Genomic DNA, 16,467 nt, shown 5'->3' on the forward strand with positions numbered 1-16,467 from the left:
AGGAGTCCTGTGCTTCCAAATACAGAGAGACCTTTACCGGTGCCGGCGCACGATTGCCGGAGCACCCCCCGCGCCCAAGTTCGGACGGCTAAGTCGCTCTGCAGGTGGAGTGGGATCCCGCCCCGGCGTCGCCGGCGTCCGGGCCTGGCCTTTTTCTCGTCGACCTTGAAACTACGTTTTTCTACTGGAGCTAATGTTTTCTAGTGTCATGTACGACTGATTCTGACAAGTCGGTCAGCATTATAATCTGGCGCACTGAGTTGACTGATTTATTTGGTTCAAGTCCCCATCGGAGTGGGTTTGGACTCGCTACCACTTTTTCTACACGATGCTCTTCTTCGTTTGGCACTTTGAGACAAACCCAAACGTAGAGCTTAAACCTTGAAGGGCAAGAACCAAGGCCACGTTGAGCCTTTTCTCTTATTGCTAGAAAGACGAATATGCTAGCAAGACGGCATATACTCGGTCGTTGGCCAGCCAGGTGATGCAGATCAGTCGTTGGTAGTGAGTATTAGCATTAGACGCAAGACGCAAGACTGGCCATGGAAATAGTATCGGCATTCAATACTCGATCGTTTAATCTGATGTATGGCTGGCCAAGGGCGTCATTGGCATCAACAATGCACATGCTTCCTGTCTTGCTCCAGGGTTCTTTCTTCCCGCTCTGACGGTCTTTTCCCCCCTGGAAATCCCTCCATCTCCCATCTTCTCCCACAGTCCCTTTCGTTGCCAAAGACCTCATCGCTGTCTGGTTGTAGAGTAGTGGCGCGGGAGATACGTGGATGTAGTACCATGTGTATTGGTTGTTTTGATTGTTCTAGGCACATAAGTGCGCAAAAAAGCTCATCCTTTGCAAATATCTCTGTACGTGATTACCCTGTAGTGGTGTATACTAGCATATACGTATCTCTGTGGTTTGTGGTCAAGAGTAACCACCCATTGCAACCATATCCCGTTCGAATCCCATTTAACCAAGCCAGTAGAGCCGGAAAACTCTCTCTCTCTCTCTCTCTCTCTCTCAGACACGAACGTATCAGTCATAGGTGCCAGTGGAAGACGAGGGGAAGCATTTGATCACAAAAAGCCCGAGATGGAGGACGACAAATGAAAAAAAAACCATGTTGGATAAAGAAACTTCTCTGCTTTCGATTTTCGATTTCCCGGCCTCCACTATAAGAGGGAAGGCAAGAAAAGGGCAGGACAATGTTGCAAAAGGTCATGAATATAGGAAACGGAAGCAAATTGCTTACTTGTAGTACTACGACTGAGTTTTACACGTCATAACCCTCAAGTATCTTTGGGGCCTACTGGAATACTCGGAATGGTAGCAAAGCTTTCAGTGAGTGTTTCGATATAAAGACATGCATGTGTCAAGGTGCTAGGTTATATCGCGATCCAACAGAACGCGGTTCTGAGTACGAGTCTCAGGCGGTTTGAGAATCACTCATGGCGGCCTCTTATTGGGACGATACACCCATGGTTAAGTCGGAGGATGTATCCTGCTTCCTCGGGAGGAAGCGAAGTGGATGAGGAAATTGGGCGCAACAAGCATTGAAAATCCCACCTATTAGCATAAAGACCCTTCTTTGAGCTGTTACGTGAGATTGAAGGCTAGATGAGCATCTGTGCGTTTGTAGAATAGACTCTTTCCATTGTTACAATAGTGTAAGAGCTAAAGGGACTACCTCGAGAGGTCCTCGGTGTACATAGTATACTAGCTGAATAACCCGGATTGCGCGGACGAAGCCCTCTATTCACCCAACCATCAGGGCAATCTCCTCAATTACTTCTTCTCGGCGGGGGGAGCTGCTCCTCCAGTAGTAGGGAAGCCCATAAAGATCTTGAAGTAGTCCTGTCCACTCATGTCAGTTTCTGCCACACTTTTCTCAACAACATTTTGATGTTTACTCACGTAAATCATCCACTGGAGACCGGTCAGGGTACCAATCATGACGATACGGACAGGCAGGCCGTTCCAGAGGCCAGAGAATCCGATGTCCTTGTAGATCCTGCCCATGGCCGCACCAAACGCCTCGCCCTGCGCCCGGTTCGCGTTGAGCTTGCTGACCATGACGTCGGCTGGGTGGGAGACGATGGCGCAGAGGATACCGGCCAGGTAACCGCTGACAAACGACACGCCCGTCTGCGCGGCCTTGCTATAGTCGGACTTTTGGCCGGGGAGGCGGGCGTACATCATCTCGACAATAGTCTCAAAGGAGGCGAACTTCATCATAGTGTAAGGGATCTGTCGGCCCCAGAGCGGGTATAGGCCCTTGTAGAGGCCTCCCCACCCTTCCTTGGCCGTGATCTTGCTGATGCCGTCGAGAGTGCCCTTGTAGGGGGAGGGGATGCCGCCCTGCATGCGGACCTTGACGGCCTCAAAGGGGCAGAGGGCGATGTCGGCGAGGAATTCGGCGGAGGCCGAGGCGGAGAGGAAGAGGATTGTCTGGTACTTTTTGGCGTTGTCGGGGCCCGCGAGGTCGGCGTAGGTCTTGAGAGTTGCATGTTAGTCACGGGGTTTCCTTCCCCGGGCTGTGACGAGAGATTTAGCATGAATAGTAGTTGGTCTCACCTTTTTGAAGTATTCGTAGAATCCGTACTTGCAAGCTCCCTGCGCGGAATATCCCCAGAAGGTCGGGCCCCAGCCGGTCATGATGCCGCGGAGACCTTCCTTTCGGAAGATCATTCCCCAAGCCTGGAAGTTTCCGCGGTACAGCTTCGAATCGATTTGCCTCCTCACTTTGACGAGATCCAGAGGAGTCACGGCGGTATGCGTCAAGCCCTAGCGTTTGGTGTTAGTCGTGCGGTCCTCATGTGTTACCGTCGCGGCCGGGCGCCGGGGCCCCGCGCCGTTGTGGGGACCCCGGACCGGAGACCAGGTCACCCGTCAAGGACGACGACAACGAGTCAAGATCAAGAAAGAACAGGGGAAACTCACGCAGGCCATGAGACCACCGACGGTGCAAGCAGCGTAGTATTGTCCAGAGTACAGCTTAATCTTGCCGCCGGCCGCAGACTGGGCCTTGGCGCTGGCCTTTTCAAACTCGGCCGTGGCCTCGGCACTGAGCTGCTTCGCCTTGCCCTTGACGTCGTCGACGGTGGAGAAGGCGCCGTAGAGCTCGGGGCGGGCCTGGTAGCGCGTAGGTTTCGCCATGGCCGTGGCGTCCGCCGTTTTGTTGAAGCGGCTGTTGAAGGGGGATGAGAAGCATCCCTTGAGGGTGTCCTGTCTGGGGTAGAGGAACGACATGGTGGTCGGGACGCAATTCGTCTGGACCGGAAGGATTGGACGGTATGTGAATTCTTACGCCAGGATATCTGGCCGGTGAAGTTAGTCGGGAGGTAAGGCGAGGGACGATTATACCCCTGCGATAAGCTTGAGAGGCGGGATGAGCGCGCAATTGAGTTTCACTATAGAAGTTCGAGCTCGGAGGAGGCGGGCGACACTGGCAATAGACGTTCAAAGCGCGATGTTGAAGGGGGCAACCCAAAGATGTTGAAGATGTCTACTTACCGAGAGAACGAGCTGAGAGGGGTTTCTAGCTCAAAGAACAGTAGGAACGGAGAGTAGGTGCAACGTCAGTCACGCGACACAAATGACCGTTTCCGGCTTATGCGAGAGCACCTTGAGGACCGAGGATTGGTTACTTCTCGAGGATACGGAAGCAGAGGGAGGCAGGAAGGTTGCAAGTGAAGCTGTCGCAAATACACATACACAGGAAGAAGAGGGAATCAGAACGAGGGAGAGGTCAGAAGCAGGTTTATTATCATGCGAATATAATTGGGGGAAAGGGGGCGCCGGCGCTGGTGAGTGGACGGACAGGATAGCTCAGGAAGGACTGGGGGTCCAGCGAGCGAGTGGTAGTTACCTTGACTGCGGTAAGGTAGAGGAGGAGGAGCCCAGAGATGTGAGAGAAGGGGTCGGTTCGGATGGTTAGGTCACGTCCATGTCGCGGGTACCTCGACCTCATCGACAGTTTGCTCTGCAATGTCTTCTGGACTTGGGTAGAGCTTACGTGCCAGTGACCAACAGCTGCTGCGGAAGGCGTCGGGACAGTATGGGTGACATCACACCTTAGAATGGGGGGTCTGGACCTCGAGGCATAGCTGTGAGAGGCTGTACTGTGTACTAGAGCAGAAGTAGCTCGAGTGGGGCACCGGTATGCGACAGAATACGACGAGAGGAAAGGCTCCCGTGTTATCGCGCAGTGGCCTGCGCTTATCCCCGGATTTTGCGGAGCTTCGCCGTGAATTCGTTGTTTCGTCTCCCGGCGTCGTTTTTCATTGCCATCATCCACCGACCGCTTGTCGATTGGCTTTTCCCTTATTTTCTATTTAAGACGTCTTCAATCCATCTTTTACTCGCGATTTTGTCCCGTGTAGTCTGCAAAAAATACCGGAATGAAGACGGTGGAGATACGTTACCGACTGACAGCGATAGAGCCGATGGCCCAAATAGGAAATTGCTTTGAAACTACACTAAATCATCTAGGCTGATCGTGATCATGAGAACTTCCGTCGAGGGATTTTTCAAGGGGACTTTTTCGTTCTCGATGCGAGAGACAAGAAAATTTCAGCGAGCAGATGACCGAAATTCTATGGATCTCATTCTCAAAATGGTAGGTACAATCTGGTATTCCTTGTTTCAACTTCTTTTGATATTTGTATCAACGGGCTATTTATTCCGTGATACTCTACCCGATAGCTCCCGTCCGGTGGCTTTGGTGACTCTTCAGCAGCAGCACCCCGCTGTGGAACCCGCCCAAAGCAGGCAGCTTCAGCGAAACCTTAACAATTACCTGCGGATACCAGGTGCAGGTGGACCGTGTGAGCAGCTGGATCCCACCCCCCACCTCGGCGACATGCATTCGCAATTGCAGCAGCCGGCCCCCGGGCGCCCATCAGCGGCGCGCGTCTGCGAGCAAAATCCGAGACACCGCCCGACTATCAACTGTGGCGTTTCCCGTACCTTACCGCCAAATCTTTCAGCCCTGTCGACACCGCCCCTCCTCCCTCCAAAAGAACCCCGCGATAATTGATATCATTTCCCAACTCAACTGCACGAGCGACCGGCACCTACCACGATTGACGATACCCACTCTGTCTCAACTGTCGACTTTAATCGCGACGAGTGTTCACTCGAGGCCCGAAAAGATTATCAATTCCCAACAATGGCGGCTCTGGCTTCCACTCCCGCCGCCGCGGCGCCTACGTCGCAAACCAGCGAAACCTCCAGTCCCTTCGTCTCAAAATGGTCCTCCCGTTACCGCGGTGTACGTGAACATCCCCTCGAAACTTACCCTCCCTTCTCCCGTCCCTCTGTCCCGGACCACAGACCTTGAACCCTTCCCCCCCCGACTAACCTCTTCCCTCCCATCGTAGGCCACAGTAGAAGACATCGACCCCCCCGCCGCCCTCTCCCTAACGCCCACCGATCCCATCTCCCACGCCCTCATCTCCGCCTTTGAGCGCGACTACACCCACCTGACCGTCGTCGACGCCCACCGCGCCCTCGTCGGCTACCTCGCCATCCCCCACCTCCAGGCCCTCCTCGACGCCGGCAAGGTCAAGCCCGAGGACCCCCTCTCGAAAGCCATGGTCCGCTTCCAGCGTAAAGGCCGCACCTACCGCGTCATCACCATGCAGACACCGCTGGAGGAGCTCGAGGCCTTTTTTGCCGGCGACGGCGTCGAGGCGAAGAAGAGCCACTTTGCCGTCATCACGGACGAGAAGAGGCGTTTCGTACTGGGTGTCGCGACGGTGCAGGATCTCGAGGAGTTTGTCAAAAGGAGACCGGCGTGAGTGAAAAGGGCTGAGGACAGATCGGCAGCGGTATACGGAGAGAACTAGAATGACGGCAAGCATCCAACGGTCGTAATGAATCTATGGAACGACGAAACATGGTAGACGAGACGGTTGGCTGCATCAACTCAGGCGTTGGCGGTTCGCATGTTGAACCGAAGGGAAGCATTGGGACCATGACTGGTAGACAAGCAGACGATTCAACATTGCTCTCTCTTTGTCGTCACGTACATTTTTATAAATGAGCATCCACAGAATAGGTGTTTTTCAGACGGTTTCAATTGCTATCCATGCTCTCAAAGTCTACTCTTCGTCGGGCTATTTCCTAGCCTACCAGCAAAACGGCATGGTGCGTCTTGCAAGTGCGAGTGGTAGTCATGCTTCGTGTGTAGTAAAACCGGTCCCATCATCCAACCGCAATGTAAAGAATTCCCAGAAAACGCCGCGTGCGTCAGATTTAAGGAATGTAGTCGTAGACGAGGCGAATCTCGACTCTCTTACCGCCCTTCTGAACGAGAACGTTACGGGTGTAACGTCTCTCGCCATCGATGGTCTGGAAGCCCCAGATCTGGGAGGCAGTCCAGCCGTTGTCGATGCTCTCGACGTGGCTGTAGAGATGGGTCTTGCCATCGGGGCCGGTGGCCTCGGCTTCGCCCTCGAGCCAGCCCTTCTTAAGGAATTCGTCCTCGATCTCGGCGAGAGTCATCCAGCGGCTCTGGCCACGGACGCTACCGAACATCCAGTCGGAGTGCTCACGCCACTCGTTGTCGACGCAGCGCTTCTCCGTGGTGCCCTTGAGGCCGGCCGTGGCGAACTGGTCAATATCGAAGTGGGTGACGGGCTCAGTGCCGGTGGTGGGAGGGGAGGGCGAGGCGGTGTACTGCTTGACGTGGAGGGTGACAGTGGCAAGGCTGACAGCCTTGCGGGTCATCCAGCCAATGCCCTGGAGGGCAAGGGCAGGCTCCGGTGAATCGGAGAGGGTCTTGTTCTATTGGGGCTGTCAGTCTCCTTTCTTTGCACACCTGCTCTGCTTCGTGGTGCTGTCCAGAACATGGATGAACGTACCATGACCCACTGGCCATTGAGGTCGGCGATCGTCTTTGTGGCGGGAGCAGCCATTGTGATGTGATGTGTATTGTGAGTGTGAATGTACTTGGTTTGTATTGCGATGAAAATTGACCGAGCAGCTATTCGGTCTTTTATGTCCTGAAGCTTTGGTGAGCTTCAACGGGTAGAAAGGGAGACAAAGTGTGGTGGTGGCGGTAAAGTACCGTTAGGTCGGTGTGGTGGTTGGAGGGGTTGCAACGGGGACAAAATGTCAATGGGTCCGCAGAGGTGAGATACCTACGTAAATGTAGGCCCGGTTCGCAAAGGTGGAATGTCGTCAAGCCAAAGTCGTTACTCAAGGCTGGCACAAACTCTGTTTCAGGTAAGCCACCTTCTTCTTTTTGTTTGTAAATTGGCGGTAGAATAAATAAGAAGATGGGAAAGAACAAGCTGGGCTGAGCAACAAAGGTGAAGTGGAATTTGACTCCGGATGGAATGCGCCCAATCCGTCGGCGCCTTCTTATACGTCGCCTGGTCCGGCATCAGCTCTTTCCAGTCAGGTCAAGTCAGGAACGAGCTCTTCAGGTCCAACAGGGTGCCTGCCGCAGTACTCCGTACCAACAGCTTGAATTGGAGTTGGAAGGTACCTACCTACCTTACCTTACCTTCCTTACCTTGGACAAGCGGGGCGGGGAAGTATCCCTCCCCACACTGACACTGCCACTGCCACGCTTTCACATGAAGAGAACAAGCTCTCGCTCTCTCTCACTCTCTTCTTCGCAATCGCTCAGCCAGCCCCGAACAAGGACAGCTCTCTATCACACGAACCTTCTGCGACAGCTCAAATGTCGGGGCCGAGGCTCGCGAGACAACCTTCACACCCTTACGGTTTACCCCAGACCCTGCCAATCTACCTCGAAAAGGGAACGCGCGTGAGATCATGACCGCATACACCCTTCTCTGCAGACTGCAACCTCCCACACCCAGAACTACGCTCCTGTCAGCATTTTAATCCTCCTCTTAACTCCCCGAATCTGGGCATGCCAGCATACCACCTGGACCTGCGCGAAACAAACGGCCAATGGCAACAACCAGCCCGACACTCACATCCCCAATCTGGCCGCCTAGCCCGGTCCGGGTTGCGTCCATCTAGAGATAGTACGGGGAACGTAGCAATCCGAACAACCGTTCAAGAAATTAATACCAGAACATCGACCTCGACGATGCTCGCCCCCGTCCCATGCGCACCCTGAGTGTCACTTCCCAATCAGGCAGCCAAGAAAGGACAAACCCAGGGGTGAACAGACACCGCAGGTTCCGAGGTTCGAGACAGCGCTGAAGAAGACACAGAAGAAAAAAAAAAAAAGACCAAACGGGCTCTTGCACGGTCTTCATGATGCAGGGCGGGCAAGGGTCATTACCTAAAGCAATCCAAGGTAGGCATATGCATGACGGGTAAAGCAGACAGACGCAGGGACAGACAACACCTCACAGGCGCGCAATTCGTCTGAGAGCTTCGACACTGCTTGACGCTTGTATCCGAACAGCAATGTCGCATACACCGACAGCTTCTTTCCCTTCCACTCTGCCCAATGACACGACGCCAATCACGAACTCGGTCCTCCCCAACTCTCCATCCCGTCTCGGGTCATCAGGCGGGAGATGCCACCCCACGGCTTCGGCAGACTTTTGGTCACACTCGGCCTTTTCAGTCCTAAGCATGTGCGGGACGGACGCTTACTTTTGCTCGTGGTGGAGGAATGGGACGGGGGCCCAACCAAGCGAGCTGCATTCTTTTTCCAGCCCAGGCTCACTCTCTCCGTCGATGGGTTCATCTGCATAAAACCTCCCACAAGTCTGGCTCAAACGATCGTGTGGTGTGCCAATCTCAGCATCTCAGAACATTCAGCAGTGGACTCGGTGGTCGACTAGTTGCGTACCACGGCTGCCCGTCTCGGATACCTCATCGCACGACAGCATCCCGTCAGCGGCCCTCTGCCTCAGCTTCGGTTTCACTGCAGACATTTGACAGCTCGCACAGTAGTGCCAGCCGACCATTGTCGACGTCGAGCGGACCTGTCTCTAGTCTCCTGGCTCCTGAATCAGACCCTGAACCGACCATCGGGGAACGATGTGTTTTAACAGCCGTGCCACAAGCGAGCGAAGCGAAGCCCAATGAGATATTCCGAACCAGACTCGTCTATTCAACGAATCGTCTCGAGGATGTGCGGTGCCTGACTGGGATGACTCTTGCGTCCGAAAGGGTTCCGGCCGATGGACGAAGCTTCGAGCCTTCAACTCCTCGAGATGGTAAGCAGCGCCGCAGCGAGGAGGGAGATCCCTCGTTACGGCGGGGCCAAGCTCCAAAGAACTCAGTCATGCAGGTAGGAGAATCCCAGCTGCCACGGGGCCAAGAGGTGGCCGTCCGCGACGTTCCCGCCCGCGGAAAACCACACGTGAGAGCTCAGGTACAGCTCCATTGCTTTGAACTGCTTCAAGAATTTGCGCGCTCAATATTCGTACGGGGTTTTTTTTTCTGTTGCCTAATTTCGTCGTGGATTACTACCTTCAAAAATGGTGCCAATATACATGGCCGGAGCTACGAAGAGTAATAAAAGGAAAAGGATATCTTGGTTATACAAATGCCCCGGCGCTCCCCGCCATCGGCTCCTGAATGCTGCTCGCACGCAGTGGAGTTTCCAAACAAGCGATTCGACTGATATCATGGCGCGCGCTCTCTCCCCCCCCCCCCCCCCCCCCCCTCTCTCGATTCCGCAACCCGCGCCTGCGCCTGCGCTGGTGTCCTCCCCCGTTCCTTCGAGTCGAACGAACCCAGGCCGAAAGTCATCATCCGCACGCTTTTTTATGCTTCTAGTTCGTTTCTGTCCGTCGTCCGTGTCCGTCACGGCCACCAGTTCATCGTCTTGTAGCTCTCAATCACCTCCTCGACCAATTCCTTGGTCAACTTGGGCTTTTCGTACTGGAAGCCAACGACCTGCTCTAAACGGTTGCCGTCCATGCTCAGATCCGTATCCTTCAATAGCTCCTTCTCCATAAAGGGCGTGAGAGGTCCCGGCCGCGCAATGCCCGCCTTCTCGAGCAGTTCGGCCCACGGTCCCATAAGCTCGTCGTTGACATCGTCGACGACACTATCCATGTTTAGGCGCGCAAATGTGCTGATGAGTTGACCCTGGAATCCCGTCTCGATCTTGAAGATGTCGCCAATAATCTCGGACATGGTGCCTTGTGTGGTGATGCCCTTGTCGACAACGTTAAACGTGGGCACCTTGCTCATGGTCTTGACATCCCACTTGTCCTTGCCTTTGCTGTACCACGTCGTGATATCCCAAAGTGCTCGTACGGCATCTGTAATGTGTACCGTGTTCTGTCGGAGGCCCTTGTCCCACAGCCACTTCATTTCGCTCTCCAGGTATTGGTAGACACGGGCCATGCAAAGTGCCGTTGCGACCCATTGCGATGCGTACGGGCCGTAGACGTGTGCTAAACGGACAATGATGAGGTTCAGTCTAGAGAAATAGTGTCGTTGAGTCAGCTTGGAATGATACACGACGATGCGCTCCGCAAGGTAGACGAAGCTATGGGAACGCTGGGTGGCGAGGCCCAGGATACGTACCCCTCAATCTTTGCCAACTCCTCTTCGGCTTGCAGCTTGTAGACGGCAATTTTGCTCCAAGGCTTCAGTTTGTCGCCCTCTTTGCTCGGGGACGAGTCGGACTTGTAGACCATGCCGGTGCTGAGTTCGATAAAGGCCTTGACCTTGCGCTTGGCTGCCTCCTTGCCAACGGCAAGCGACAAGCCGAGAGAGCGCAACTTGTAAACCTCATCCTCTTGAGAATATCTCGTTTCGCCACCGCAATTGAAGACGTAGTCCCACTGTTTGCCGTCGGCGCGGTCGAATATCTTTGCTAGGGCTTCTGCACGAGGGCAAAGAAAAAGCAAGAAAAGTTAGCCAAGAGCAACATCACAGTGGGTGGTTTGTCTAGAATTTGTGTCGGTTGGCAAACTTTGGAGACGCCAAAGACAGAGAGGAGGGGAGGGGAGGGGAGGGGCCCCAGGGGTGATAGATGGTGAATGGGAGAGGAAAGGAAAGGGGGAAAAGCAGGTCGTGTCGTCGTTCAGGTCGGGTGACTTACGTTCTCTGCTTGCATCGGCCTGCATGAATTTGCTGCCGGCGCAGGCGTCCTGGAATTCGGGAGCAAGCCATGCGAGTTGGGGCAAGGCCTTGTCGACAACGCGGACCTCTGATGCGAGGTCATTGTCGTGGATGTAGCGGGCCAGGAAGCGACCGATGTAGCCTAGCCCCCCGATGATCAGGACTGAGGGTTTCTCGGCCATGGTGAAGGGAAGGGGGAGGGATTCGGTGGCAGAGGCGGTCGGTCGTGTGGTTGTGCGTTTGTGTGCGGTGTTGTGTCGTCGGAAAGAAAAGGATATTATGAGCAGCGCAGGTTGACAAGTTTGGGGGCAGAGGGGTTCGAGGTCGTGGTTGTGGTGGTGGTGCACTGGGCGCTCAGCGGCAAGGCGGGAAGAGGTACCTCTGACGGGCAGGGACGACAAGGACAGCGAGGGTGACGGACGGCGGGGTTGACGTCTGGTGTCCAGGTTCCCGTCGAGTTAGGGGTGATTTGCGGCTTTGCCCTGGCCCCCTGGAACTGAGAGTTGCAGCACCAGGATTGCGCGAGTTTAGTGTAAACCACGGTGCAGCGGGATGGATGCGGGCGAAGCTCGGCAGGGGGGGGGGGTTCGAGGGGGGCGAAGGTCCAACCGGGGTAGTTGGTGGGAAAGACTTTGGGGAGGGCGCCGAACGAAGATGGCAGACGAATGGCCTTGATTAGGTACAAATTACGGATATCAGGGCAGCCAATGTTGTTGAGGTCAGATGGCAGAGGCGGGGAGACCAGTCGGAGGGGTGGGAAGAGGAGGAGGAAGAGGGAGGAGAGGAAGGACAAGAAGGAGAGAAGCGGACGAGGGGGGCGCAAGAGCAATAATGATAAAAAGGAGGTTGTAGGCTTGATGGTGGTGTGCGTATGGACAGAGATGCGTGGGTGCGTCTGTATATGTATATATGTGTTTGTGTATGGTATGTTTGTGCGTCTAAGGTAAGGCAAGGTAAGGTAAGGTACGGATAGGTGTGTGTGTTGTTCTAGTGTAAAAGATTCGAGTTGGTTGGTTACGTCTAATGATATCGAAAAGCACATAAGTAAAGGTGGCAGTGGCAGTGGCGTTGCGCACGTCGTGGAAAAAAGACAAAATCGAAAAACTTGAGACGACAGATGGCCCTTTCCCCTTTTTTTGTGTTCCCTCCCGTGCAAGTATCAGAAAAACAAGGAGGCAATAGTCAAAATTTTAGCGGAAATGCAGCAGCATAAAAAAAGAGACGAAACAGAGCAAAGACGAGCTCCAGCACGGAGTATCCTCCAATACAATGGTGCTGTCATTCAAAACGGGGGCTAGATGGATATTGGAGCGGGCCGTGGAACGAACGGAGAGCGGATCAAGGGACGAGGGGGGGCACTGGGGGGCACTGGGGGGCACTATGAAGACTCGAAGAAAGTGGGAGGAAAAGAGGAGATTCTGGAAATGACAATATCCTAGGGATACGGAGTACGAAGTACACACACACGCACACGCACACTCACAAGTGACAACACTCACAGTCTCTTACTTCTTGACGTTCTCCCAGCATAAGGTCAACAACCAAGAGGTTTCTCGACAATAATTAAGCTGGTCGATGGATTGCTGGTGGAGGTTTTATGCAACTTCAAACTTCACACTTACAGAACTTAACCCTGCCATGTACTTTGGCCTTCTTACTTGAGAAGGTACCCCGTGGACAACTCCTGCCACTTACTCCCCGCCAGCATCAGGTCCAGGTCACGTCCAGGCAGGTCCAACTCCCAGTCTATTCCTGCCTCAATTACTTACTCGGGCTGTGTACTCCGTACTTCGTACGAATATTCACAAAGCAAGAGCGAATACGTACGGAATATCCGTAACTTACCGGTAGGTTGCTATTACCGAGCCCCTGCCTGCTGACCTCACCACCACCATCTCACCTTGCTTATCTACCCGAGCTTAGTTAAGGTAGCGTAGGTAGCTTGCAGCAGCTTCTCGTCGGTGTCCTCCCGCCATCATCTCAAGTTTCAATTTACGCAGCTCGCTGACATGTCCTCTATTGTCCTGCCTGCCGTGCCAGCTCCGTCTGAGTCACTCCGTTTACACGCTAGCGATCCTTTGCTTTCTCCAAAGACCAGAGAGCATCCTTTTCCAGCACCCTGAACCCTGACTGCGGCGCAATCCACCAAGAAGTCAATCCCCCCCGATGGAAAGGAACAAGTTCTGGCGGCGGCTACTGCGCTCTATCTTACCGATACAAGCACCTTACCAAGTGCCGTGCTAGGGTTTCCGCCGTATGAATAACATTGGTACGCATACTCCGTAAGGTGCCTCTACTATCTGAGATGGGCCGCGATATCACTCTGACTAGGTAAGCCAGCGTTCCAAGGGGCGAAATGCCACCGACCACGAACTAAAATTTACAACTACAGCTCCGGTATCGCATGCTTATCCTCATCGACCGTCTTCGCCAAGTTGCTTCTTCGCCATCCACTCGCTCTCACTCGGTCACACACAGAAAAAGGCAATGGGGACTCGGGAGCCATGGGCTAGACACCAAGACGGCCTGCTTCCTTGCCGCCAAATTTACAGTGCCCCGTGCTCCCTCAGAAACCCCACATCGTTGCAGCAGCATATCCCCCGGTCCACTCCATGCCCGTGGCGTCCACCATCTTTTGGACAACGACAAGCATCCACTACTATCAAATCATCACAAGAGGGGAGGGGGGAGATCAGCCACTTTCATCGATGAACACTCGTTCTGCCGGAAATCGAAAGCCAGACGGGAGACTCGTGTCCGCATGCTGCCCAGAACCTTCAACCAGGCCTACCCCCGTCACCTCTTTCCCTGGTTGTCGTTATTGTCGTCACTTTCTTGCGTCTATTGGCTCCATCGAATCCCAAATACACGGCAGAGACATGCGCGCAATGCTTCAGAGACAGAATATACTCTACAGAGAGACATCGGTGCCATTCTTTCAGAAAAAGCCATCCAAGGTACGCGCCCATGGTGCCCTCGCACTGCAATTCCGCGCCCTAATTGCCTTCTATTGTCCAATAATGTCTCTCGACAGCCTCGGATTCTGTTGCGTTCCGACTCAGGTTTCTCCCAACACATACCTGATATCGTGTCCACCCCTTCCCGTGCCACCGAGATCTTCGCCAAAAAGCAGGGAACAATCCATGCCCGATGGCAACTCGTCGATTTCCCTCCCGCTATTCCCGGTCTTCCACGCACGCACGCACGCACTCACACTCACTCACTCACACTCACTCACTCACACTCACTCACTCACTTCAACACTTGCGGCTTGCCCTGCGTGCCTGCATGCCGGCCGGCATCTCCGTCTTTTCTTTTTATTGTCCGGCCCGGGCCAGGAACCACGGCTATCCACAGTCCATCCCCTCAAGTCAAGACAGTGATACAACAGATCTTGTCTCACCATCAGCCTCGATTTCGAGTAACACGACCATCTCGATGGAAACAAATTACGAAATGAACAATGCGAGATCCAAAGGAAAAAATAACTTACTTCTGATTGGCTCTGCCGTTACTGTTGGCTACCTTGCGGCGTCCCAAGCTTCCGGCTAGCGCCAGCGGCGCGAAGTGTCCATCCCATGGATCCAGCCCCGTTCCCGCTCAGGGACCTTCCATGATGCGCTTCGCAGATGGGTGATTCTTGTCTAGGCCATGTCGCCGTATTTCAACTTTAAAAGGGGGCAATCAGTGTGACAGTAAACCGCACACGCACCGGCGCGCTCCACGGGCGGGTTCGGGCTCTGGCTCAGCTTTCGGCCATTTGGCTTTTCGCTTTTCGCATCTCCCTGCATCCTGCATGCGGGGAGTCCTAGAGGAGATCTGCTGCATGTTCTAGAAATCTTGTGGGATCTGTTCTGCAACGGAGCACCCATATTTTCTTTTTTGGCGAGAGTGAGGGCTGATCCAATTTGCCAACCCTTATTAACTTGTCGCTTTTCACATCGGCTATGCCCCTGAAGATCAACGAGGGCACGAGAGACATTGACTTGCGTCGTACTCACTCTCGTGTGTGTTTCCCAAAATAATCGACTTTGGTGACCCGCCACCAAAGAACGAACGCCAGCGCCAGCGCCAACGCCAACGACGTTGGAACTAGGAACCCAGACGCCTTTGGCGCCAGAGACAGAGCCAGAGCCAACTATTGATCTTGCAAGTCCGTCATCAAGCACCAAAGCTGAGCAGGCTCCACAGCACCAACCCGTGCAGCAACCGCCAACTATATCAGATTTCTTCTCTGCAAACCAACCCCCGCCTTAAATGGACAGCTCCCGCGTCGGCGCGTTAGCCGCCTAAACTTCGACAGGCAACGTTGGGCACCACTCGCCCATTACGACCTTCATGCTCTTCGTCATCAAACAAATCCTGACTGCGCCCCCCAAAGCCTATCGTAAGAAGATAGAGAGCCCGGCGTTCGCTGAGTGTCGAGGTCCGCGTATCTCGCATCTTCAAGCATGACACACGGGACCGAACCGGGCATGGAGACTGAGTCCTACGATGCCAGGGTCGCTGGGTTTGCTGTGAAGCTTAGCTGAGAGCTGGGCATATCAGCTAAGTTACGGGTGTTTCGACTAATCGGATCGACTTGTTCGATTACGTGTCCCAATTCTGAGAAACGAGAACGAGAATCAGAATCAGAATAGGGAACAAAGTCTCTGTCAGCTCTGTCCCAAGTTGATCCGAACCTCTGCAGGACCCCTACTATCGGTCCTAACTCGACGTACAGTTTTGCGGCGTGGGCAGTATTATGCAGCCGCGTTTCCTGGTACACTTACAAACGCCACAAGGCTGGGAACTGCTTTCACATCGGCAGGTCTCCGACTGGTCACCGTGTGCAATGAATCCGGCTTTCCAGGTCGTTTGGCGGTGTATTCTCACGATTTCGGTCCACGTTTAGTTACCCGACAGTCGTCAAATTCGATTCCCGGCAAATCACTCCGAGGACGCGGCCAAGGGGAACGTGCTGAGGAAAGCAATCAGCCCGCAACTAAGCTTGCTGCCTGTAGGTGAGCTTTGCCAATTTCATGATCGACCGCTTCGCATTCCGTTGCTCACTTGAATGTCGTCGTCTCTCGATCCTTGCGGTGAGTATTGAAAAGTGAGAATATGGTAGATTCTCAGAAGTTGCCCAGATTAGTTCAGCTTGGAAACTTCGCCGGAAGCTTACACGGGTGGCTAGCCATGTTAGCCGACCTGTTTGCGATATCCCTACCTCTTGCCAAGTTCCCCGACCTTTTCTTGCCCATCTATTGAAGCGCTTTGGAGCTACCTCGCAATCACCGCCTCTCTCGTCTGAGGTTCACCGTCCGATTGTCATCGTAGCCATTTTCAGGTAAGTTCATAGATAGCCTCTCCCGGTAATATTGTAAACAATTGTATTTACACAGTGCTTAGCTGCGGTTCGAGTTAAATCCAACCAAGTCCCACCCAGTAAGCCGACCCCGTAAGTC

At 54.0% G+C, this 16,467-nt stretch overlaps 8 protein-coding genes across 8 annotated transcripts; 4 read left to right on the top strand and 4 right to left on the bottom strand.

The window, feature by feature from the left end:
- Nucleotides 1-1,565: 1,565 nt before the first annotated feature.
- Nucleotides 1,566-3,420, bottom strand: BDP81DRAFT_23599 (mitochondrial carrier domain-containing protein). The gene is made up of 4 exons (XM_060582847.1): nt 2,939-3,420; nt 2,573-2,782; nt 1,913-2,491; nt 1,566-1,852 (listed from the first exon to the last, which is right to left on the bottom strand). The coding sequence occupies exons 1-4, from the start codon at nt 3,245-3,247 to the stop codon at nt 1,784-1,786; spliced, it is 1,167 nt and encodes a 388-aa protein (XP_060445104.1). The 5' UTR covers nt 3,248-3,420; the 3' UTR covers nt 1,566-1,783.
- A 1,748-nt stretch (nt 3,421-5,168) lies between these two features.
- On the top strand, nt 5,169-5,799 carry BDP81DRAFT_394185 (uncharacterized protein; the record flags this gene model as incomplete). Its single annotated transcript, XM_060587924.1, has 2 exons — nt 5,169-5,270; nt 5,380-5,799. 2 exons carry the CDS (start codon nt 5,169-5,171, stop codon nt 5,797-5,799), a joined length of 522 nt encoding a protein of 173 aa, XP_060445105.1.
- A 120-nt stretch (nt 5,800-5,919) lies between these two features.
- Nucleotides 5,920-6,964, bottom strand: BDP81DRAFT_23620 (uncharacterized protein). The gene is made up of 2 exons (XM_060582848.1): nt 6,865-6,964; nt 5,920-6,787 (listed from the first exon to the last, which is right to left on the bottom strand). Exons 1-2 carry the CDS (start codon nt 6,916-6,918, stop codon nt 6,257-6,259), a joined length of 585 nt encoding a protein of 194 aa, XP_060445106.1. The 5' UTR covers nt 6,919-6,964; the 3' UTR covers nt 5,920-6,256.
- Nucleotides 6,965-7,565: 601 nt separating this feature from the next.
- BDP81DRAFT_427713 (uncharacterized protein) lies at nt 7,566-8,207 on the top strand. Its single transcript, XM_060590369.1, has one exon. It carries the CDS (start codon nt 7,887-7,889, stop codon nt 8,097-8,099), a length of 213 nt encoding a protein of 70 aa, XP_060445107.1. The 5' UTR covers nt 7,566-7,886; the 3' UTR covers nt 8,100-8,207.
- A 115-nt stretch (nt 8,208-8,322) lies between these two features.
- On the top strand, nt 8,323-9,590 carry BDP81DRAFT_427714 (uncharacterized protein). The gene has a single exon (XM_060590370.1). The coding sequence runs from the start codon at nt 8,607-8,609 to the stop codon at nt 9,456-9,458; it is 852 nt and encodes a 283-aa protein (XP_060445108.1). The 5' UTR covers nt 8,323-8,606; the 3' UTR covers nt 9,459-9,590.
- A 158-nt stretch (nt 9,591-9,748) lies between these two features.
- BDP81DRAFT_394187 (NAD dependent epimerase/dehydratase) lies at nt 9,749-11,202 on the bottom strand (the record flags this gene model as incomplete). The annotated part of the gene is made up of 3 exons (XM_060587925.1): nt 9,749-10,373; nt 10,481-10,781; nt 11,001-11,202. 3 exons carry the CDS (start codon nt 11,200-11,202, stop codon nt 9,749-9,751), a joined length of 1,128 nt encoding a protein of 375 aa, XP_060445109.1.
- BDP81DRAFT_23659 (uncharacterized protein) lies at nt 11,023-12,138 on the bottom strand. Its single transcript, XM_060582849.1, has one exon. It carries the CDS (start codon nt 12,060-12,062, stop codon nt 11,298-11,300), a length of 765 nt encoding a protein of 254 aa, XP_060445110.1. The 5' UTR covers nt 12,063-12,138; the 3' UTR covers nt 11,023-11,297.
- Nucleotides 12,139-13,320: 1,182 nt separating this feature from the next.
- Nucleotides 13,321-14,572, top strand: BDP81DRAFT_23675 (uncharacterized protein). Its single transcript, XM_060582850.1, has 2 exons — nt 13,321-13,351; nt 13,413-14,572. Exon 2 carries the CDS (start codon nt 13,425-13,427, stop codon nt 14,478-14,480), a length of 1,056 nt encoding a protein of 351 aa, XP_060445111.1. The 5' UTR covers nt 13,321-13,351; nt 13,413-13,424; the 3' UTR covers nt 14,481-14,572.
- The last annotated feature ends 1,895 nt before the right edge of the window (nt 14,573-16,467 follow it).

This window comes from Colletotrichum phormii (assembly GCF_030913505.1).
Source record: "Colletotrichum phormii strain CBS 102054 chromosome Unknown BDP81scaffold_10, whole genome shotgun sequence".
NCBI lineage: Eukaryota > Fungi > Ascomycota > Sordariomycetes > Glomerellales > Glomerellaceae > Colletotrichum > Colletotrichum phormii.

What these genes read in the sequence shown, in the direction of transcription:
- BDP81DRAFT_427713 (XM_060590369.1), top strand. Translation starts at nt 7,887, where the DNA reads ATGCCAGCATACCACCTGGACCTGCGCGAAACAAACGGCCAATGGCAA.
- BDP81DRAFT_23675 (XM_060582850.1), top strand. Translation starts at nt 13,425, where the DNA reads ATGCTTATCCTCATCGACCGTCTTCGCCAAGTTGCTTCTTCGCCATCC.
- BDP81DRAFT_23659 (XM_060582849.1), bottom strand. Translation starts at nt 12,062, where the DNA reads ATGTGCTTTTCGATATCATTAGACGTAACCAACCAACTCGAATCTTTT.
- BDP81DRAFT_427714 (XM_060590370.1), top strand. Translation starts at nt 8,607, where the DNA reads ATGGGACGGGGGCCCAACCAAGCGAGCTGCATTCTTTTTCCAGCCCAG.
- BDP81DRAFT_23599 (XM_060582847.1), bottom strand. Translation starts at nt 3,247, where the DNA reads ATGTCGTTCCTCTACCCCAGACAGGACACCCTCAAGGGATGCTTCTCA. An exon ending in TCTACGAATACTTCAAAAAG is followed by an intron (nt 2,492 to 2,572) that starts GTGAGACCAACT and finishes GCAACTCTCAAG; the next exon opens with ACCTACGCCGACCTCGCGGG. An exon ending in GTCTCCAGTGGATGATTTAC is followed by an intron (nt 1,853 to 1,912) that starts GTGAGTAAACAT and finishes ATGAGTGGACAG; the next exon opens with GACTACTTCAAGATCTTTAT.
- BDP81DRAFT_23620 (XM_060582848.1), bottom strand. Translation starts at nt 6,918, where the DNA reads ATGGCTGCTCCCGCCACAAAGACGATCGCCGACCTCAATGGCCAGTGG. An exon ending in TCAATGGCCAGTGGGTCATG is followed by an intron (nt 6,788 to 6,864) that starts GTACGTTCATCC and finishes CAGCCCCAATAG; the next exon opens with AACAAGACCCTCTCCGATTC.